Below are 22360 nucleotides of genomic sequence, written 5' to 3' on the forward strand. Positions count from 1 at the left end.
TCCAGGAGAGGCACAGTCCCTTCAGGCACCTTTCCCTGCCCGGCTCCTCCCCAGCACAGGCCGACAACACTTTTCCCATCTCACCTGCCCCAAGACCCCAATCCCCCTTGCTCAGGCTGGTGCTCCCCAAAGCGGAGTGGCGCTTCGGGTGAGGAGTTGCAGCCTGCCCCACAGTAGCTCCTCACACCGCCTTTTGCTCCCCCTCCCCAGCACGTACAGAGGCGGCTGTAAAGCGGCGGTGGGAAGCACCGCAGCTGCAGAGGGAACAGGCCATTTTTAGCAGAGCAGCCTCCCCGCTGCTGGGCTGCGGGCAGAGCTGTGCGGTGCTGTGCTGCAGCGCTGCAGCCTCCCCTCGCGCTGCCTAACACCCAGCAAAGGTCTGGACTCCTACCCATGAGAGAAAGCCCGTACCTTTGTGGCACTTGCTTGCTGCCCTATTTCCCACTGGCTGGGATCTGATGGGATAACTTGATCTCGTGTTTAAACTGCCGGTACTTTTCAGGGTGAAGTTTAACAGGGATGCAGCGGTGCCTGAAGTGGGGGAACCCAACCACAGGGTGCCAGGGTCTTCAAAGCAAGCATGTCAAGGAGCCTGAGAAACTTGGATGCTCCAAAGTGCAGCGGCACTGGAGGATAGGGGTTCGGGGTCCTCATTTTTGATGTTTCTATTCCATTTTGGGTGCTTAAAGCCTTTTCTGAAGCTGGGTTTAAAATTAGAGGAGAATTTTTCCTGAGTAACTTCTTTTACTGGCAAAGCGTGGGCTGAGAGGGAGGACAGCCCTATTGAGAGCTGCTGGTAACCCCTTAATGATGGGGTGAGCGACACAGCCAGGAATAGACCCACAGAGGATGAAAAGGGAGCTCAGTTTTTCACCCTCCATTGCCTTTTTTCCATCAACCATCTCCCCCCCCACAGCTTTGGCACCCTGTGGGACCCCATCTTCCACACCACAAGCATTTGCCAATTGTAGCGCTTCACCAACAGCAATGACTGCTGCCCAGCAGGTCCCATGGGAGCTAATCCTATTCCCAGGACCCAAGACAAGGAGGTGGCAGCTCAGAAAACCCTCTCAAGAATGCTGCCCTCCCTGGCCAAGCCCTGCTGGGAACTGGGCCAGGCAGGGAGAAGGCAGGAGTCCCCCCGAGTCCCACCAGTGTGGTGAGTTCCCAGTTCTGAGACTTTAATCACCAATCCCTCCCTCCCCATCGCCATGCCTTGCCTATGTCACCAGAAACACTCCCTCTGCCACCAGAGATGTCTCTTGTCCTAGGTCCTGGCCTTGGCTTCGGGTTCCAGTGATCCAGGGAGCCAGGAAGGGCAGAATACCATGGGGTCAGTGCCATGAAACCTCTGGCTGTAGCTGCGCAAACCAACCCTAACAAGCTTGCCCCACATGTGGCCTCCTTGCCTGCAATGCAGGTGGGATAACAAAAGCAGTAACAGTATCAGAACCCCAGCCAGAGCTCCGGTGTCCTCCTGAGGGAATGGGGCAGCCCATGTTACCCTCAGCAAGGCAGGAGGAAAGCTGCAGGCCAAGAGACCACCACCATTCCTTCATGTGGGTCGACACATTCATTGCATCCCACAGTGACCCATGTGATCCCACCCAAAGCTCTCACTTTTGCTCCTCCTGTTTGGCTGTCCAGGAAGAAGGACCAAATTTACCTTGAGCAGATCCCTGGGGAAGTCAGTGCCTCCGTTGAGCCCCTCCAAGTTGCCAATGAAGTCGGAGCAGGACATTCTCTTCCCGATGTTCTGGGAAGCCAGTGGGAGAGAAATGCAGGGGGGTTACCTTTGGGCCAGAGGCCTGGTGGTGTTGGCTGGAGCAGGTCCCACAGCCTAGGAACAGATCACCCACCTCTGCAGTGGGTTGAGAGACCACCTAGGTCTCAAGGAGCCTGCTTGAAGGTGTGGGAAAGCTGCCAGCTTTGCCTAGGCTCTGGGAGTCTTAAATAGCTTCCCTTTTCTACGTTAAATGCTACCTGCTCCCATGGCAGCAACCTTTGGAGTCTCACTCCCACCCTCCCTGTCCACTTTCCTCTTCTGTTCTCATCCCACTTCTGCATCTTACAGCTCAGCACATTTCCAAACCCCCACTCTCTCCTTTACCAGCCCCCTGTCTCACTCAGCGTTTCCCTGCTCTTCTCCCCAGACACAGGAGGGGTGACCAGCCCTTGCAGGTCCAGGGTCCCATACCTGCAGTTCAGTGTGCTGGGGACAGACAGGGCTGATGGTAGTAAGAACTTACGTGTCCATGCAGATCTGTGTTTAGCAGCATCAGGGCGCAGGTGAGAGTGTGAGCTCCGTCTGCAGCACAAGCACAGGACAGAAATTAGAGCCCCTGGCTTGGCCCTGCGGCTGGTGCTCCAGCTGCTCAGGCTCTCGCGCAGGGCACGGAGGCTCTGAGCCCCCAGGACAGCTCCAAGCCCTCTCCTCCCACTCCAGGCAAGCAGGGCACACAGCAGTCAGCGTGGTGCTGGCAGCACACAGGCGAGTAGGTAGGAGGCCACTGAATTAAAGCTGTTTCCAAACCTGAGCGTACAAACACCCTTCCAAGCCTGCAGCCCCTTCAGCCAGGCAGCGATGCTGTGGCTAGTCTTGCAGACCTCACAGCACAGCGAGGTGGGACCGGCACAGCCTTCTGCCAGCCAGGCAGCCCAAACCTCACCTGTCCCAGAGCCAGCCCAGAGCAGACCCAGCACGTGGATTCACACAGGAGAGGCGCAAAGATGTGAAACAGTACAAAGTGTGTATCTGTGCCGCCCCAAGGGCCCACAGCCTGATTTTCTCACCTGGCTATTTCTTGAGCTCACCATTTGAGTGCTGGGGTCTATTTGGTGAGGAGAGCCTTCTCTCACCTCTTGTGCTGATCTGCTCAAGGTCAGAATTAAGGATGGGTTGAGCCCTAATTGTGCATGATCCACTGGAGCAGTATTTTGTGTCTGGTTTGGGTTTTGTAAAAATCTAAATCATCTCCCATTTGAGGGAAATGACATCTCTACAACCAGAACTGTCTCCTAAGGCATCACTTTGAGCACCTTCACCGAATCAGTGAACACGTGAGCTCACTTGGAACACACAGACATGCACAATGTCTTACCCTCCGAAGAGATGGCGTTGGGGTTACATTCGTAATAGCGCTGGGAAAAATGGGCCAGCACTCGCTCTCGCTCTTGCGTCTCTCCCATCAAGGCCAGCTCCTTGAGAAAGCACCTGGAGAAGCAGCAGCAGCATTGGTCACACTCGAAGCCCACCAACAGCTTCTCCAACCCACCTTGCATGTGAGTGGAGCTCTGCTTTCTGGTCTGAAGACCCACTGGTGTGCCACGTGAAGCCCTGTCATTGCACACCCCTCCCAACCTCTCCAAGGACTCCTGTCTGAGCTCACAGCATCATAACCAGCCAGCACATTGCAGAGACCTCAGGCCAGCCGTGGGCACCGCACTGGGGAAGGAGGTGAGGGTGACATCAAGAAGCTCTTAGCTCAAGACTTGGAAAGCCAGTCCTAAGTGTACCTGACTGTTACCCACTGCTCTGACTGGTGAGTTACGACTCGGAATGCTCTTTTGTGGTTGTGTGGCTGAGAGACAACATTGGGGTTCACCCCTGACATATAAGAGGCAAGGGAATCTCCAGGTAGGAGCTGTGGGGTCTGCCCCTGAAGATCCCTGTGTGGGTGTGGAGCTGTGGAGGGCAAGGCCTTCTAGGACCTCATTTGGGTGGCCACCATACATACATACATGCACATGCACACAGCTCTGACCTGAGAGCCTGGTCCAAGGTCATCCCCGTGAACACGAAGAACTTCAGATATTCCCCTGCCACCATCTTGCTGAATTCATTGCTGAAATAGAAAAGAGGGGAGACAGAGTGTGATCAATCAGGGTGGACAGCAAAATGTACCCAGGGATGGGGTAGATTCCAGGAAGCTGTGAGCTTCACAGGGCTGTGGGAAGCATGCTTTGGACACAGACACTCCACACTTGCATGAAACTCAGAGGAATCACCCACAGATCCATTTGGAATACAGGACACGTAAGACAAACCAGAGAAGCTAGAGTTGGAAGAGCCCATGAGAGGACAGATAGCCACCTGCTTTTCAACACCTTACTGAAGCATCCAAGAAGCATGGTAGGAAGGTACCAAGACCTGGAGGTATCTTAGGTTTTAAGACCTTTAGAGGGAACCTTTAGAGGGAGATGTGTCAGGTGTATCAGTCATGGGGCTTTGGGGTCCTGCCAATTGTTCCTTGCCACTCCAGTGCCCCACAGGGGCAACATCTGTGCGTACACTGCAAGTGCAGGTGGGCCCCTCACAAAACCAGCCATTCCCTGTGAATACCCACACGTACTTCTTCCCCAAATGACGGGCCACATCTGCTTTTTTAAACCCATCCAGGTTGTAGAGCCTCTTGGCCAGGCGTTTGGCAGCCTCCAGGTCAGCCTTGTGCCCATTGGAGAGGGTGTCCGTGCTGCCCAGGGCCAGCTGCTCCACGCTGTCCATCTCCGAGTCCGAGTCCAAAACCAGCTGGTTTAGGGGGTGGTCACTGCAATGGGAAGGGACACTCCATGTTAGCCTGTCTACAGATCCTCTCCCCATTTAGCTTTGGGGAAAATGCAGGTTCTTCACCTTACTTTGGAGATGAGCTAGAACCCAGGTTGAACAGTGCTGGTCAGAGACCAGAGGTCAGGTTGGGGAGTTAAGTGAAGGTTTGGGGATGTGGCTGGAAGAGAGGCAGGGTGACAAGACAGCTCCAGTGACCAATGACAGGACCAAGGCACCAAAATCCACATCCAGTTTGGAGAGATATGACAACTGTTCCAAAGTCCCCCACCCTGAGCCTGTGAAACTGCATGTGTGGGCTCAGGCTCTGCCAAGCTCAGCTGTAGCAGAGACTTAGAGCAGAAACAGGCGCACGTCACATGCTCTGCACTCATTTTTTAACCTGGACAAACTCCTCGTGCTGCTCTCAAGCACAATTTCTACCTGAGACAAGACAACTGTAATTCCTTTGCTTGCCTTTTCCCACCCACCAACTTCAACCCTTCACAGAAAGGAAAACCAAGGCACAGAGAGCGAAGAGAAAGGAAACTCCACCCCAGCCTCCCAGCTCCGAGCGGGGTGTACTGTCTTCTTCAGGCTGCCCATCAGCACTCAGCCCACCATGCCTTAAATGGCCACGTTAGGAGATGCTCTTGGCTTGGCCCCCAAAGCAGTCTGACTCAGCGGCACTGAAGTTATCCCAACCAAAAAGCTGGTTGAATTTAATCAACAACGAACATTAAGCAACTCTGACCTCGCCCAAATTTTCTGGCAGCCCTTGCAATGTTCCAGTCTGATTTATTTTTAAAAGTCTCTAATTGACTTTTAAGAGGCCTGCTCTCCTGAGCCAATTACACAGGCCAATCTCCTTGAGGCTCTGCTTCTTCCACGAAGGACGAGCTTCCTCGCTGCTCAGCACTGCCCGTCCAGGGGGGAGCCCTGCACAGCACCGATGGGCTGGCCCTGCCTCTGGGGGCACTCAGGCACTTTCCTCCCAGCATCCCGGCATCCCCAGCACCAGAGGAAGCTGCTCTGCCTCAAACCCTTGGGGCTGCACACTTGCCCAGTGAAACTGGGTCACAGATCCCACAAGTACCCAGGAAGATGCACTTGGCTCACACCAGCTCTGAGCTTGGCAGCACTAGATGGTGGCTGTGGCGAGACCTGGATGGGTGGCCTAAGGCAGACCTATGCCCATTTGGTCCCAGTCTCCCCAGGGAGCCTCTCCATCATCCCATGCCACTCTGGTGGGAACAGCAAACCCCTCCTCCTCCCAGAATAGGGTGGCTGTGTCCAAAGGTGCTGCTGGCATAGGCCTTGGTGCCCGCTGCCCTCAGCTGTGTGTAGGAGTGCTGGCTGGCAGTGCCAAAGCCTCCTTGGGGAGTGCCCAGCAGAAGAACAAGCTGGATACTGCAGGGACAGTGCTGGGTACACACTTCGGTCCTGCTTTGGCTGGCAGCTGCTCTGCCCTCAGACAAGGACAGGCTCACAGGCTCTTTGTTTCCCACCAGCAGAAGAGATAAATCTGTCCCAGCAATTGGGTTGCTATGAGTTGTGGTGACTGCACTTGTCTCTAAAGTTGAGAGCCTTCTACCACAGGGGTGCAGGCACTGTCCCCTCCCAAGCCTAGGCTGGGTTTCTCCAGCTACAGGCTGAGCTACAACGCCCAAGACCACACCTCCACCATCCCCCATGATCCAACTGCACCTCCAGAGCAAGCAGCTGCTCAGTAGCTCTCTGAAGATCTTTTCATTCTTCTCAACTATCTTCACTGAAATTTCCTGATACCCTTCTGGACCTTGCTTGTCATCCCTGAGAGTTGTCTGACCTCATACAGCCAGTTCCTGGTGCTTCTGGGGGCAAACCTAGAGCTCTGACTCTCTCCCTGTGACTTCTCTTCCCAAGTTGTGCTCCACAGCTTTCTTATCCAGGCATGGGACCACCTTCAAAATCTCTGTCCTTCAATATCTGTATCTCCCTGCAAGTTTTCAACTTGTGGCTGCAATTTTTGCCTTTCTTCTTGCAACAGGCATGCAGGGATCATGGTTTGGTTCCTAAAACAGCTCTACCAATGGGGACTGCTGCCCCCTCTCTCACCAAGTCCCCATATTGACTTTGGGCTTTATATCAGCAAAGCATAATCTTGCACTACCCTGCACAAATGACCCCAGCCATGCCATCAAACAGGTTTTCTTCCAACACTCAAGCCACTCTCATGCTGTATATAAGGACCATTAGACTTGACAAGCTAGAAGCATCCCATTTGTGGCACCCGTCTGTCACCACTCAAAGCCCCAGCTAGCTTGAAGAAAGGGCACCTTAAAGAGACAAAACCAAGAACACAATCCTCAAGCAAATGGAGAACAAAGCAAAGAGACATGTCCATGTCTGAGGTAACTGAAGTGATGCTAATTTTCTAGCCAGTGAGCTAATGTCTCAGGGTGTGTGGGGGGTTAGTGTACTTGTAAAGTGACATTTCAGTTTCGCTTGAAGAAACACTGAGAGAATATTCTTTACATTAGACACATTTTCAACCTGAGAGCTGCCCCACACTTAAGGAATAAAGATCAAACTTGATACTGTGGGAGTATGCCTGGTGTGCCTGAAATGAGGCATCCCCGAGCAGACCCAGCGCGAGCTCATCCTTCTCTCTGTTGCCCGCCTAGGGCAGCCACTGCCAAGCCCACGCTGCTGGGAGTACAGGTCCCCCTGCCACCTCGGCTGCTTGCTAGCCCTGGGTCCCCAGTGCCTGTGCTGGCAGCAATGAGGTGCTTCTGGTGGTCTCTGCAAAGAAGGCATGCGAACCAGCTCAGGGCTTGCCCCAGGACATAGGGTCCTCACTGATAACCTCCCACCCCAGCTCAACACGAAGACCATGTTTTCCTCCCAGCCCTGAGGAACTGCTTCAGGACCATGGTCCTTCTCAGGGCCACTGTAACACAGACACTCCTTCTCCAGGGACAGATGCTTCTTCAGGGCCTAAACGTTCTCTCTGGGGACAACTACTCCTTTCCTGCAGCTGGATCCTTGTCTTGCCCCAATATTCTTCCTCTGGCCAACTGTCCAGACCCCAGCAGGAGAGACCATGCCATTCCCTGGCTGCAATGCAGCATGTCCCTGCAGGGGTCCTGATATCCTCTCCACTTTGCCACAACAAACTGGGTTCACCTGGCACTACACTCTCTCCATGGCTGTCAGCAACCAGGAGCAAATCTCCCCTGAATATGGGGAAGCAACAAGGCACTCTCAGCACAGCCTGCCCCAGAGGGCTGACCTCCAGGACCTGGCTGACAGCAAGGATATATCTGCACAGTGAGACCCTTCCCACACTCTCTCTGCAGGGTGGGATCCTTCCTGCACCAATACCCTGCTCCCTAGGAGCAGAGATGGAAAGACATCCCTGGTGACAGGCTGGGCCATTGGTGGCCATTGGTTGGGGATGCTCAGACAAGCTCCTGGATTGTCCATGTCCTGCCTCACACATTTTCAGATGAGCTACCTGCTGCAGGAAACTCCAAGCCTCCAACCATGACCCGAGTGCAACTTGCTCCCTGCGAGAGGCAGTTTCGCATTCTGCACCATGAAGGGACAGGGCAGAAAGCCTGGTCTGAGCCCATGAGGGACATGTGCATGGGCAGAGCAGCACTCTTGATGCCCCACACGCATGGCTAGATGCCCAACGCCTCCGCCAAGCAAGCACGGCCTGCCTAATATTGCTGCTAAGAATGTACCAGACCGGATCTTTGGCTCAGCTAAATAAACGCAGTTCCCTCTGTTGGTCTCAGTGGAGTGACTTTGATTTATGACAGCCAAGATCTGGGCTGGTTCATTCCTCACAGAATTGAAGTTAGGGCTGGGAGGACACTTGAAGGTCAGCCAGGCCAGCTTCCAAACACAGGCGGGGCTAGTCCTGCTTTCTGGCAGCTCTGGAGTCCAACCTAGTCCTCAAATCATCCAGCCACAGCAGCACCCACCAGTGTTACTGCTGACAGATCCAGACAGGACTGCACTTTGGGCAGCTGTACCCCTCAGTCCTGTTTCACACAGACTTCAGAGCCTCCTCTGAAGCACCATTTCTCTCTGGAGATGTGTGCCTACCCTTCATCATCCCATCCCACCAGCTACTCGCACAGCTGGGGGGGCACAACTGCTCCTGCAGAGGACAGGGACTGGCACTGCAATCCCACCAATTAATTTCTGGAGTCAGCTGAGAGCCTTAAAATCCACTTACCTGCTGGGTGGAGGGTTGTCTTCTCCTTCAGAGACACAGATGCCACAGAGTCAATTCAGGGAAACCTGTGTCTCTTGGACCCTTGGGCAAAGCCCAGCCTAGGGGCTCTGGATCAGACCCAGGGGCTGGACTTAACACCAGACACAAGGTGCTGCATTTCACGGGGATGTACCACTGCCCATGACTCTGTAGGCAGCCCTGCCAGCTCTGGAACACTACACTGTCTGTTGTCCCCTTCCTTGGTGCCATGAAGAGCCCTCCCCAGCCTCTAGCACTGCCACCCCAGCTCCGGCTGCCCTTCATGGCTCAACATGGAAATGCTTTGCCCCACTTCTTGCCATACCAGTGCTTGTGGGGAAATGTCTTCATCCCACAGCCCAGCCTTGTCCCTCTCCTGTACTTCCAGCCCACACCACTCCTCCCTTCTCCCATCTCCATCCTTTCCCAGTTGCCCTCCTTCCCCTGCGCAGCCCTCTCCCCCCACCTTCCTACATCATATCCTGAATCCACCCCTGGGGCTCCAAACTGGGCACAGCCCTCAGGGCATCATCTCACCAGTTTGACCAGTGCCAACTGGGAGCTCAGGCCAGCTGACAGACCTGCGCTGGCCTCGGGAAGCGGAGCGGGAGGGAAGGACGGGCCGGGGGGGGGGGGGGACGGGCCACCGGCTCACCGACTGCTGCAGTAACAAAAGGGACCTTATAAAGAAACACAGCGGAGCTTATTGGCAGGGCCCCGGCGCTCCAGCACACGCCAGCAGCCGCGATCTGGCAGGGAAGAAGGTTTGACTCCCGCACCGTCCTCCCCCTGAGGCGGCTGCCAGCCCTACGGGCTCCCCGGTCCTCCCACGCAGCCGCAGCTCCAGGGCTGAGCTCTCCCTCTAGCGAGGCTCCGGGCGCGCTGCCCCTCGCCGCGCTACCCGGCCCTTCTCGCCAGGCGGTTCGCAGCCCCAACCCCCACCCCTCCCTCCCCCCCGCTGCGGCTGCTCCTGCCTGCCCTGCTTTCTGTCCCACCTCAGGCGATGCCCCCGATTCCGGTCCCGGCAGAGCCCGCTTCGCTCACCTCCCGCGGGGGCGGCGCGGGGAGCCAGCCACAGCCCTCCCTCCGCCGGCACTCCTCCGGGACCGGCGCGGCTCTGCCTGGGGCCGCGGCTGGCTCCGGCGGGGAGGGACGGGCGAGGGACGCTGGGCGGCTGGATTGCAGGTGCCTCGCACCCCCGGGGAGGTGCGATTTGTTCATCCCGCCTGCGGGGCCGGCAGCCCCGGGCTGCCTGCGTGCGGGGCTGCGGCAGGCGAGGCGCGCTCCGGGCGCCCGCTCGCACCCGGCGGCGTGGCCAAGCCCGGGGGTTTGCACCTGCGGTTGAGAAACTCTGGCTGGCACCGCGGGAGCGACCTCCCTGCAGTCCTCGGGGCTGTCCCGGCTCCCGCACTGCCCCCTCGGAGCATCACTTCTGCCCCCGACCAGCCCCGCCAGCCCCAGAGGGCTCTGCGGGTCACAGGGATGGTCCCGGGGAACAGACTGCTTGATCTGCAACCCTCTGCCCAGCCAGGGCAGGGGTCCCACACGCCTTCACCTCCCGCCCAAACAGGGCAATAACCTACTCACACCCTGGGGGTGCCACCGTGGGGTGTCCTGCTGTAAATGGGTGGGGAGGGAGGGTTCAACACTGGGACCCTCGCTGTTCAGCCGCTGCTCCCTCCCTTTTCACCAAGGCCCCAGCAGGAGGCGGAGGCAGCCCAGCGCCCGGGAGGCCTCGCCAGGGCTGAACTTCGGCACACTCGCCCTGCGCAAGGTCAAGATAAACGCATGGTCTCGGTCTGCCTCATGCTGAGGGACACCAGAGCCTTGGCATGAGCCACAGGACGGCACGAACCAAGGCCACCAGCCACAGGGACACTGTGTCTCCTCTGCAATGCAGGGGGCATCTCTGGTTTGGCTGCTTTTGCCACTGAGAAAGATGGAAAGTGACAGACTGCAGAGCCATCCAGACCCCAACTCTTGCAATGAATAATGTCAAAGGTTTGGTGGGGGCAGAAGAGGGACAGCTACAGGGCAGCACACACAGGTTGAGACCTGCTGACATTCATCACCAGTCACCAAAGCCCTGCAGCTCAAAGTCACCTCTGCCAACCCTGAGGCTAACAGCCAGCATAAAGCACCAGCTCCACCACAGAGACCCGTGCCTGGGGTCCACAGTCCACCTGAGCTGGTGGTGATCCGTCTATACTGCTTGTGACCATAGGTAGGGGCAAATCTCCTGCTCTGGCCCTACTGGCACAGGTGATGTTGCATTATGATGGCTGCAGAGGTTCCTGAGCTCCTTTCCTCAGCAAATTCTAGTAAAGACCCATTAATGGGAGTGCCACAAGGACAATGCTTGCTCAAGATCAGCCCTGTCAGGCACCAGGAGCCACTGACTCCAGCTCATGGCACCTTTGAGCAACAAGTCCGGACACTTCTTCACTTGGGAAACTTCAGCTTCATGGTCAGCTCCACTCAAGAGTCTAGAAAGTTGGTAGCACCAGTGATGGGGAAAGAGGAAACTTCTTGCACCTCTCTCTTGCCAGAAATCCTTGCTGTCTGAGGACTGACCCTGCAGATGATGGGCTATTGCAGCCCCTGGGTACCCCATGCCTTCCCTGCTTCCCAGTCCAGCTCATGCTACCAGTCCCAATCTCCACTCCTCACCACCACACAAGACACCAGATTCCTACCACACCTGCCTCCCTGTTCCCCACAGGGGCTGCAAGGGGAGCAGAGAGCTCGGCCCCATGCCAGGGAGCAGAGAGCTCGGCTGCTGCCTGCTGGGGGGCTGGGGCAGGGCCCTGCTTCCCCATCCCTCATTTCTCACCATCTTTCCTGCATCCTCTTCTTCAAGCAGTTGCTGGAGCCAGAGCACCCGCTCATCTGCTGTGAGGCTGAATGGTGGGTCTGAACATCACCCAAAGCCCAGGAGATGGGCAAGAAATGGGGCCTGAATGGGACTAAGAGAAGAGCTGTGCAGGGACCTACTGATAACAAAGGGAATCATTTCTACATGGGGAAAGCAGTTGCTGGAATGTGTGTATGTGTAGTAGAAGATGAGGCTGTCATGTATCATACTATGGAAAGCTCAAGCCTTGGGGTTCCTGGGCCAGGGAGTGCACAGTGAGGACTGAAGCTGGGTTTCACCGGCACTTTCCTCCCACAAAAGCAGAGGTACTCCTGCTTGTGAAGGCTGGAAGAGGAGAAAACAAGAGGCTGAGCAAAGGTGGTCTCAGCAAAGAATCAGGGCAGGGGACACAACACCCTTCCATGGCTTGTGCAACAGCCCAGCGCTCCTCTGGAACATGAGCTAGGAGAGGAGCACAGTGCTGCAGCATCCTCAGCACTGCCAGCACGCTCTGTGCTCCACTGACTGTAAACCAGTGAGGAAAAACCTCTGTTAAGCCACGGTATTGCTGTTCCTGCTGCTGTGTCTCTGCACCCTCATGCCTCCCATGTCCCTGCACAGGTGTTGCTGTGGTATGATGGCATCCCACAGTCTGTAAGTCAGACACTGTCCTCTAAGTTTCTCTAGGGCGTTCTGTTTCAGTCCCTTGCATTGGCAGAGGAATAGGAAGCCAGTGCTTTCTGCAGAGAGCATTGATAATGGATGGATACTGCCACACTTTGCTGCCTTGTGCCTCTTGGACATCATCAGGTTTAATGCACAAACCTTGCCTGTGTGCCACACTGTCCCTGATTTCAGTGTCTCGTGGAAAGGGAATGCCTAACCCAGCACCCTTCTGCCCCAAAATGCCCTTGGAATGATCTAGGGACCACAGAGCAGATGCGATACCACATTCTCCTCTCTTGACTACAGACACCAAAGAGAACACAGACCTCCACCTGGCTGCCCCAAGCTGAGCCTATGAAGATGGTGCAGGTTGCGACCAGAAGGTGTGGTCTGGAAAAGACCAAAGCCTAGAAACTGGGTGAGGGGTTCAGGAGGCTCTGGCATTGCAGAGAAGGTCACTGGGCAGAGAGACCTTGTAGGAAGGCAATGCAAACAAGAATGCTGGCATGACTGAGATGTCAAGTTCTCCAAGAGCCACCAGCTCTGCAGCTGAACCACCAAACTAGACCTGACATCCAGAACAGACCTGACCACACTCCAGATTAGCATACCCTGGAAAAGGGAAAAGATGCAGCCTGCCAACCTGCCACATTGCAACCACCTTGCTGGCAGGGGAAGGAGTGCAGGAAAGAAGTGTCTCAGCCTGGACATGATTTCACACAGGGGCAGGTTGGAAATGGTGAGGCTGAATTCTGCCAGCGTTCTCCATCAGAGATGATCCCAAGCATGGGACAGCATTCCTGAGCCTGGATGCAGGCAGGCACAGAGGAATGTACAGGGAGCCATTGGTTGGCTGTGCTTATCTCTGCCCTCCATCTCCCACAGCACACAAGGCTGAGAAGGTTCAGGAGGCCAGGACAATAGATAAAAGACCATAGGATTCTTGCTCTCAAGAAACAGGAGGCTGCTCCTTGGATGGTGAGGGATGAAGCAGTATCAGGAAGTCTTGAAATCCAGGAGGGAAAGGCTGTTGAATTTCTACTGGTATACTTGACTTTTGGCTGGCCTCTCCTCGCAGCTACCACAGATACTGGACTGTCCCACAACAGGAACCTCCACAGGACAGAAACTCCTTGCTTGTTAGGCTGGAGAAAACATCACAGCCCTGCAGCACCAAAAGAACTGGCAAAGATGAAAAAGGAGATGAAATCTCACTGACCCACCTACCACAACACCATGGTGATTACTGGCCTGATCAGCCACCTCACAGAAAATCCAGTACACCCAGTCCTGGCCCTTCCCCTCCTCCCCAGCAACACAGGTTAGGCTCTGGCTGCAAAACACTCCACAGAGGGTTAGACTCTATATTGAGCCTTGGTGGCCCAGGTGTACAGCAAGCAACTTTGGTCACTCACCTCATGTTGGAGGCCAAGGGAGTGCCAAAGCTGTCCTCTGAGTGGCAGGGGCTGTGCCGAGCACCCTTCCTTCGCCTCCCCCGCTCCTCCTCCCTCTCCGTCCAAGGGGCATCTGTGGCTGAACTGGTCCCAGAGTCTGGCTCCAAGTGAGCCAGAGGAGCAAAGTTCTCCTCGATCAGCTTGGCGCTGTCTCGGATCTGTCCCTGTATTTCTGGGGTGAGGGTTGGGAGGTCAAAAGTGAAAAAGGTCCCATGCGTGGGGGCAGGGGAGGAGAGGATATCAATGGAGTCCAAGCTGGTGTAAGATGTGCCTTTGGCTCGATGGGACTCCATGATGCTTTCAAAATGCTTGCTGAAAGAGTCCATGCCATCCTTGGAGAGGCTGTGCCCTAGGAGGAAGGGCACTGGAGATTTGAGCATACCTTGTGTGTCTCGGTCCATGATCCTAGAGGGAAAGAAAGTGAGAAGAACTGGTCACTGAGGAGGAAGGGATCGAAGCCCTGAAACAAAAGTGCACACACACTGCTCCAGAAGGAAACTGGGGATGGCAGAAATATCTTCTGAACATCTGTAGACCTCCAAGGAAACACCTCATCTCATCATGGGAAGAAGGACTGTGCTAGCTCCCTCCAGACATATGCTTCTCCTTTAATGTGACACAAACTTTTGCTCCTTTAGGGACTCATCCTCATAAGAAGCTTATGAAAGGGCTACTGCTCCCAGTCACTCGACTTGAGCTTAGATCCAATAAAGGGCTCAAGCACCAGAGGCAAGATGTGGTTTGATTCCATTTCCAACCAAATCTGGAAGCATCTGAATTTTCCACAAGCCTTCCAGCACCCAGAAGGCTCCTCCTGAAGCTGCTCAGGACAGCGTGATACTTTCCTCCATGACATGGTCAGAGCATGATCAACATCCACATGCAAGGTCTGCTGGCTGGTCCCAGCAGACGTCTGTGACCCAGCACAAGGTGATACTCAGCCCCAGGTTTCCCCAGGTAGTGCAGAGACCCTCACACCCAGCACCAGGCTTGGGGACTTGAGTTGGCCCATGTCCTAGAGGCCAGACTTGGTCCTGGCTCATCATTTTGTCAGAGATCAGATTGTCCCCAGTGCAGGTCCATGTCCAGCCCAACACAGGAGTTTCTAAACCCTGAAGACTTGAGTGTTTTGCCCTGTAAGTGAGGTGAAGTGCAGTCTGCCCATCCGTCTGAGCATGTGACAACAGAGACATTTCCAACCCAGGGAACATCAGTGCTTTAGCCACACAAGCATAAACACAGCCCTAAAAGCCTACTTTACTCATAAGCTGCTATCATTTTATTAAAGCACTCACAAAAGCACTTGTTATGCCACTCTCTCCTCTGATTAAAGGAGAAGAACTGCTCCAGCTTGTCATAACATTTGCTATGAACAAACAGCTTTGTACAGAGGCTCAGAAGATGTGTTGCTGTTACAAGCACCCAATGATTTTCATTCATTAACCTTCCCATACTGCTCAAAAATCTCACCTTGATTACTTGAGCAGGCCAAGAGCTGACAGCTTGACTCCCCCAAAGTGCTGGCTGGCTTCAAGGGGAGTGCAGCTAAACCAGATGCAGGCAACAAGACAGGGGCAGGATGGAGGCTGCTCTCACCTATTCACCAGCATTCCCCTGGCTGTGCAGCACTGCTCCATGCTCTTATGGTTCTTGTAGGAGCCCCAGGAGCAGCCACCTCTGGGATGGCTTTCTGGCAAGGACAAGGCCAAAGAGACCTCTTTAACATTTGCAGATGAGCTTTATATATGCAAATATGCATTCACTGTCCTTACCACCCAGTTGCCTGCTACTAAACCAAGCTAACATCACTGGCTCTGTTTTGTACTGTGAATCTGCTAAGGAGGGCAACGAATTGTGACAAGGACAATGCCAGTGGACAGAACAGACCTTGTTCCCAGGAGAGAGAGCCGGGCTCATTCTTATGATCAAGTATATTGCCACCAAGCCACACCACCTGAGCTCTGGAAGCAATTTCTCCACCTCAAAATATCAAGCACAAAGCTGTTCAGCTCCAGAAGGATCTAGTCACAATGGCATGGGTGCAGTGCTGCCTGCACACACCCCTCCTGCTTGGACCTAAATATTTCATCAGCCCCTGCTGTGTTGCCCAGCTCCCCCCCAGCTGCCATTCCCCATGCCCCACTCTGGTCCCCTGGTAAGAAGGGTCATCAAACCATCACCAAGCCAGACAAACACAGCTGGGAGGAGCAGAGGAGGGGCAAGAGGCTGTAACCAAGAACTGGCACAAAGGTGACAGGTATTGGGCAAGCAAATAGATTCCCAGCCTTGAGCTGGAGCAGGAGAGGTGGTGAGCCTTCCTTGGGAGTGGGCTGGGTGGATACAGACCAAGAGCAGAAGTCCTGATGCATTGCACATTACTGCCAAAGCCAGGAGTCTTCAGGCCAGGTCTGCCCATAGGGACCATAAGGGCCCAAAGAATGGACTTCAGCAGCTGCATCTGATGGAGGGGAAGGAGCCTGCCCCATTCTCCCTGCCGAGTGCTGCAGAGCCATGCTGTCCCTGGCAGGGTGGAGGAGAAAAATCTCTCTCCTTAGGCCCTCAATGGATTTTTCTTTCCTGCCAAATGCTCCTGTGACCCTCCAAACCTCTGAATGCCCCAGCCATGCCCCACTCCTCCTGCCTGCATGGGCATGGCATAGGCTGCATGGGGGCATCAGCTCAGCCCAAAGAAAGCAAGGCTGTACAGCACCACCCAGCAGCCCTTCACTTTATTCCTCTCTGGTCGCAGCTCCTGTGCAGATCAGCCCCAGCAGCTCCTTGCATTTCCCAGGCTCCTTTGTGCCATCTCCTCCAGCTCAGCAGCTGCCACTCTGAGGGCCCAGCATCCAACTCCAGCCTGTGCTCATCCACTGGTGCTGACCACAGGCGCTGCAGACCCCCACTGGCTGCCCACACACCCCTGCCACATCCACACCATCCCGCTGCCCCCAGTTGTCTCCCACAAGCTGCAGGCATCCTCCCTGGCTCTTCAGCAGGTGCCTGCTGGCATCACCCCAAGTATCCCCTCTCCAGACCTGCCAGTGGGAGCCTGCAGGACATGGGAGCACCACCCCAAGCTGTGGGGCTTAGCCTCAGCACAGCACATCAGAGGCTGGTGGATACTGAGGCAGGTTAAGCCTAAGCTCAAGTGTTTGATAAAATCAGGGCCATAACCATTTTTTAATCCCCAACAAGGCTTGCCCTATGGCTATTTTTCTCTCCACCAAGCAGTGAGAACAAAGGCTCTGGAAAGACTCCCCAGGCACCAAAGGCTTTCTCGCACGAGGCTGCTCTGTTAGTAGGGAGACAAGGCATTTCTGCCTCCCACCAACCCTCCTTGCTCCCAGGGGAGTGGGGCATCCCAGCAAAGCCTCTTCTCTCTTATCAGCACCAGGCATGGGTGCTGCCGGCCAAGTCAGGCCCTGCCTCCAGCTTAGCCAGCATGTCTGGGGAGGGAGGGAATCGAGCTCGCTCTCGCTGACAGGTCTCAGCTCTCTGGGACTAATGGGAATAAAGACAGTAAAGGCTTAGACTAGTCATTAGAGTTGGTAGATCTGACTCTAAATATATTCAGGGAGCAGATTTGCTGGAAGAAGACACCATTTCTTCTGTCGCTTTCCACGTCTCATTTGATTTGGAGTTGGGTTTTTTTAGCCCAATGTCCAGCCAGCTATTAGCACACTTTCTTATTTTGGGAGGGTATATTACCAGAGAAGATGCCCTTTGGCCAGAATATGAAGGACAAAAAGGACAAGAAAACAGTATCAAGCCAAAATCCCCCTTGCAGAGGATGCTAAACCTTTAAGTCTAGATTTTCAAAGGGATTTACATGTCTAAATGCTGCAAATCAGCATGCAAAGGTGCTTCTGTAATTTTGTAGGGCTGGTCCCTTCCAGCTACTGGACCAGGCCTAGGGTACAGAGGCTTCTACAGAAACAGAACAGTGCCAGTTCTGGGGTGCTTCAGAGAGGAGTGACTCTTAATCACCCCAGCATCACCCCTCCTGTGAGCAAGCAAAGGAGAAAGCTTGAAGAAGAAAACATCAATACTGGTTACTGGTGAACAGGGAGGGGGACTGCAGCTGCAGAGCTCAGAAACAGTGCGTAAGCAAAAACCCAGGGCTGTGATGCAGGGACTAAACAAGCTCATGGTTTGAGGCTTGTGATTTTCAAGACACCGCCCGCAGGGTCTGCACCTACCTGGGGAATATTCAGGGGGCTGCAAATCAATAAAGCCACTAGTTTATGAAGAAGTCGTGTAAAATGAACATGATGCCCCTATATACACAGTGGTAATTATATCAGGAGCAGCATCGTAGAAGTAACAATGCATTAAGAACACATCCAAGCTTTCCAGCACTGCCTGGGGAGCTACAGCACGGTGTCTCAGATGGAAAAAAGCAGGTCTAGGCTTACAGCTCACAGGACTTGCAGTGGCCTAGTACATATTTAGAAATAAAATACCACTTTGCAAAATAATAATTACAGTAACTTGAAGAACTTGCTTGAAGTGATAATAACTTTACACCTGATTTCGAATTTTGATCATTATTCATTTGGAAAAAACATACAAAACCCAGCTTATTTTCAGCTTTTCTCTAGAACCCAAAGTTTCCAAGGACAGAGCGGGCAGCAGGGAGGGATGTGTCTGGCCCTTCCACTAGAAATGCAAGGGCTGGACAAATTGATAGGAGCCAGGAGCCCACTGGGATGTACACATTCCCTCCCCATCAGCCCAGCACCTTTGCACTTCTCCTTGCCAGCATCACGGCATCACTGAAGGTTATATTTTCATTATCTTTCCCCAACACCAACATCAAAACGTCCCTTTTCTTTTTTTCTTCCACCTAAATGCTCCCTGCCTGCTTTTAGCACAGCTAGGTGAGTACATACTACCACAGGACACCCCAGGCATTGCCCTGGCTTTGCATTTCCCAGGCAAGACCCCTCCCCACTCCTGTGGAGCACTTGTTAATAATGCTGAGCCCCCTCATCTCACCCAAGACTCTGCCAAGACACAGGGTCAGGAGATGCCCTTGGCTGCCCCTGCCTGCACAGGCATCTACCGCTCCCTGATGGCACCTTTCCCCTCCAGGCAGCTGTCCCATTTGGTGCTCTTGGAGGTCCTTCTCCTCCTGATGCCTCCTGGGGTAGGCATCATTTCCTCATGCTCAAACTGCTACTCCAGAGGACACTCCACAGGTAGAATCTCATGTCACCAGTCCAAAATGAGATCTCCCATAGGTCCTAATTGCCAGTGCCTGGCATAGGGCAGATGGCAGCTCGGGTGGCATTAGCTGCCCAGATATGGAACTGAAGGACAATCTGGGTGTCACTCATTGCATCAGCCTCCCAGAACAGGGGAGAAACAACATTAAAGACAACAAAAGGCTTTTTCCAGCCCAACGCATCACCCACTCTTTCCCAAAACCAGCAAATACCTACTGAGGCCAAGCAAAAAGGGACTGCTCCCCCCACCAAAGCACCACTGTCTGCAGGGGAAAAGGCAGCCTGGCAGCGCCTGCTTGCACACAGCAACTCCAGGACACAGCTTGGGCTCAGGTGTCCTGACACCGTCACCTCAATGCCTGGCAGCACCAGGGCAGGATGTGATTAACCTGGAGGGACTCATGCTGGGAAGCCTTGTCTCAGCCAGGTGACCTCAGCTGCAGGGCTCATGCCAGGGGAATGGGGTCCACAGCTAGTGCCTGGGGCTGGATCACCTGTGCTTCCCTGTTCTTTCCATGGCACAGTAAGGGTTCCCTCCCAGCCTCAGCCCAAGTAGGGTGATCCAAGACCCTGTCTGACCCCCATGCCCAGCTTGCACAGACCTACTGGCATTTTTGACTCAGACACTCTTTTGGCAGAGCTCAATTTTCCACTCAGGGAATAACAAAGAGGGCAAGAGAAACTTTTTGCACCCACGCACGGAGCCTCACCTTTCCCTGTTCTCCTTCCTTGTGGCCTCAAACACCTCATCATCCTCGTCCACGTCCCCATCCTGCAGCCCGTCTTTCGGGCAGCCAGTTCCTGTGGCAGGGGGCTCCTCTGGAGTGCTGTTCCTGCCGCCCAGTGTGCCCTTGAAGCTTGGGTTGCTCTCGCTATCCTTCTGGCTCTCAATCGCTGAATCCACCTCCTCCTTCTCAGCCAGGATATCATCGATGTTGGTTTCATGATAGCACCTCAGTGGCACGGTGTCCAGGTCTGTCTCAGAGTATTTCACCGTCCTCCTTATAATCCCAGACTCGCAGGAGCTGGGCTTCTGGCTGCCTGGAGGAGACATCTCTATCTCCACCTCCACGTGGCTCAGGCTGTGCTCAGGTACTGACCCCGGTGGCTCGGTGGGCAGCTGGCAGAAGGGCTTCTGGGGGGGCTCAGTCAGGGGAGCAGAGTCAGGAGCGGAGGAGCCTGCAAGGGATCCCCAAGTGCTCAGAGCTGTGGGAAACTGCACCAAGGAGTGCTGGGGAGCCATTCCTGCAGCACCACACAGCTGGGGGGGGGGGTGGGGGTGGGGGGGTGGGCATGTCACATGTGTGACAGGCACCAGGGAATGGAGCAGGGGAGCCAGAAGGAAAAAGGGTGGGAGAGGCAGAGACAAGGTGCTGTCAGTGCTAGTGCATCTGCAGCCAGTCCTAAGCTCCCATCTGAACCCTGAAGCCTCTCTGCAGAGCAGCCAGCGGTTGCGAAGGGTCAGAGCTCTTTACCACCCCCTTTTAATGACATTGCACAGCCATGGGTAGCTCTGCAGGGAGGCTGGTGCATGCAGGATCTGGTCCCAGGAGGACACAGACCTTGGGGAGATCTTGACTGTCTGGTGGAATCAACAAGTCCCAAGGGATGGGCAGGCCCAAGGGGAGTCCCGGCAGCAATTGCATCTTGCAAAGGAGAGATCTGTTTGGCAGAGGGCATCCTTGCCCCTGACGTCTTACCTGTCTTTGGGGTGTCCAGGGAGCCATAGAAGAATTCCCATTTGGCTCTAGCGATGCGTTGGGCATGGGCCGAGCTCTGCCGGGGGTACGGCCATGCACTGCCCTGTAGAGGTGAGAGCAGTGAGTGGATGGTGGACCCTGGGGCAGAGCCTGTGCCCAGCTTGGGGCATCACAGCACCTACCTGGGGTCGGGGCTCCTGTTTCAGGGTGCTCCTGGCGAAGGCAGGGAAATCCTCCAGCAGCCCGTTGGCCAGGGAGCGGCAGAGGCAGTTGGCATTCAGGGCACAGGGCTCCTTCCCACAGGGAAGCGTCACCCCCGGGGTCCTGCTCCCGGTCAGGAGCGGGTCAGATGCAGAGGCCTCCAGCTTCAGTGTGCTCAGGAGTCGCTCCTGAGGCAGGGGCAAGGGATGGGGCTGGGGAGACCCCACATCCCCACCGAGCTCCAGGCTGCGGCTGAGGCTGCGGGGGCCATTGTCCCAGTGGGGCTGGGGTGGTGGGGGGCCGCCCAGGGTCCGCACACTGGCCTTCTCGATGAAGCGGAATGTGACCACAGAGCTGTGTCCCTCTGAAGCCGAGGCCACCAGCGGGCTGCGGCTGCCTGGGGAGGAGAGCCCCGGGCTTGGTCGGCCCCGACGTGGGGTGCAGGGGGCTGTCAGACGCCCCGGGACCGGGCAGCCCCCGTTGCTGAAGGGAGCCACCTCCACCGGCTTGCGGGCCAAGGAGCCAGTACTGTTGTAGAGGCCAAGAGGGCAGCGGCGGGCCTCAGGGGCCAGGCCCTTGCGCAGGAGGTGGAGGCGGCCAGCGTTGAGGTTGGGAGTGAGGCAGCGAGGAGGGCTATGCCTCCCAGCCTCGGGGCTCCCCCCTGCCAGCCAGGGCCTCCGGTCCACCGTGCGAGTGAACGGTGGGGACGAGGTGGTGCAGGACTCCTCAGTGTGGAAGCAGATGGGTCCCCCTGCCTGGGCCATCCTGCCAGAGGAGGGCAAGGAGGTGTCAGGTCCGGAGCCTGGCAGGGTGGCACAGGGATGGCAAGGTGGCTTCCTGACACCCCTGAGATGATGGCTGGGTCAAGGGGTGACGCATCCTCAGGCAGCCCTGAAACAAGGGCGAGGAGAGCTGGTTAGGGGAGAGAAGACTAAGAAGCAGTCTGGCACTGCAAGGAGGACAGGCAGGAGAAAGAGATGCTCCAGGTAAGACAGCCTCCTTCAAATCACCTCCTGCTGCATGAAGCAGGCAAGGTTTGTCATGGGCATCACACCAGCACCACAGCAGGGACACCAGCAGCCCTCTGGTCCATCCCCAGGCACACCAGGGTGTTTGCTTTCTTCCCAGGGTGCCAAGATATTCAGGCACTTTCCCCACAGAGCAGCACCCCAGACACCGCAGGAGAGCACATTATGCACTTTAAAATGGGTTTCATTCATCCTGCTTTAGGTTGAATATATTTACTACCCACAGCCTACTAAAATCACTTCAATACGGGGGGAAAAAAAAGATATACTAGATCACTGAGACATCCTCCAATTACACTCGTTCAAGGAGATTAACATGAGCAGCACGGGCAAGAAGCCTCTCTCTTTGGAGATCAGCCTGCGTTTTAAAGTGTGTCACACCAGCACATGCTGCAGCTGATACTGGTAGCACAGACAGAGCTGTCAACACCCACAGA

The 22360-nt window shown here is 55.2% G+C and overlaps 1 protein-coding gene across 1 annotated transcript in view; it reads right to left on the reverse strand.

Moving 5' to 3' along the window:
• Nucleotides 1-21659, reverse strand: part of PSD (pleckstrin and Sec7 domain containing) — a gene marked incomplete at its 5' end in the record, with an annotated part of 35370 nt that extends 13711 nt beyond the window's left edge. Inside the window, 9 exons of the mRNA XM_084265708.1 lie at nt 1667-1756; nt 2250-2308; nt 3102-3214; nt 3765-3845; nt 4353-4547; nt 13728-14171; nt 19705-20173; nt 20695-20797; nt 20877-21659. Of these exons, the coding sequence (XP_084121834.1) occupies nt 1667-1756; nt 2250-2308; nt 3102-3214; nt 3765-3845; nt 4353-4547; nt 13728-14171; nt 19705-20173; nt 20695-20797; nt 20877-21659 (2337 nt within the window). The remainder of the gene's footprint in view (nt 1-1666; nt 1757-2249; nt 2309-3101; nt 3215-3764; nt 3846-4352; nt 4548-13727; nt 14172-19704; nt 20174-20694; nt 20798-20876) is intronic.
• Nucleotides 21660-22360: the final 701 nt, after the last annotated feature.

Source organism: Gallinula chloropus (genome assembly GCF_964237585.1).
Source record: "Gallinula chloropus genome assembly, chromosome: 5".
NCBI lineage: Eukaryota > Metazoa > Chordata > Aves > Gruiformes > Rallidae > Gallinula > Gallinula chloropus.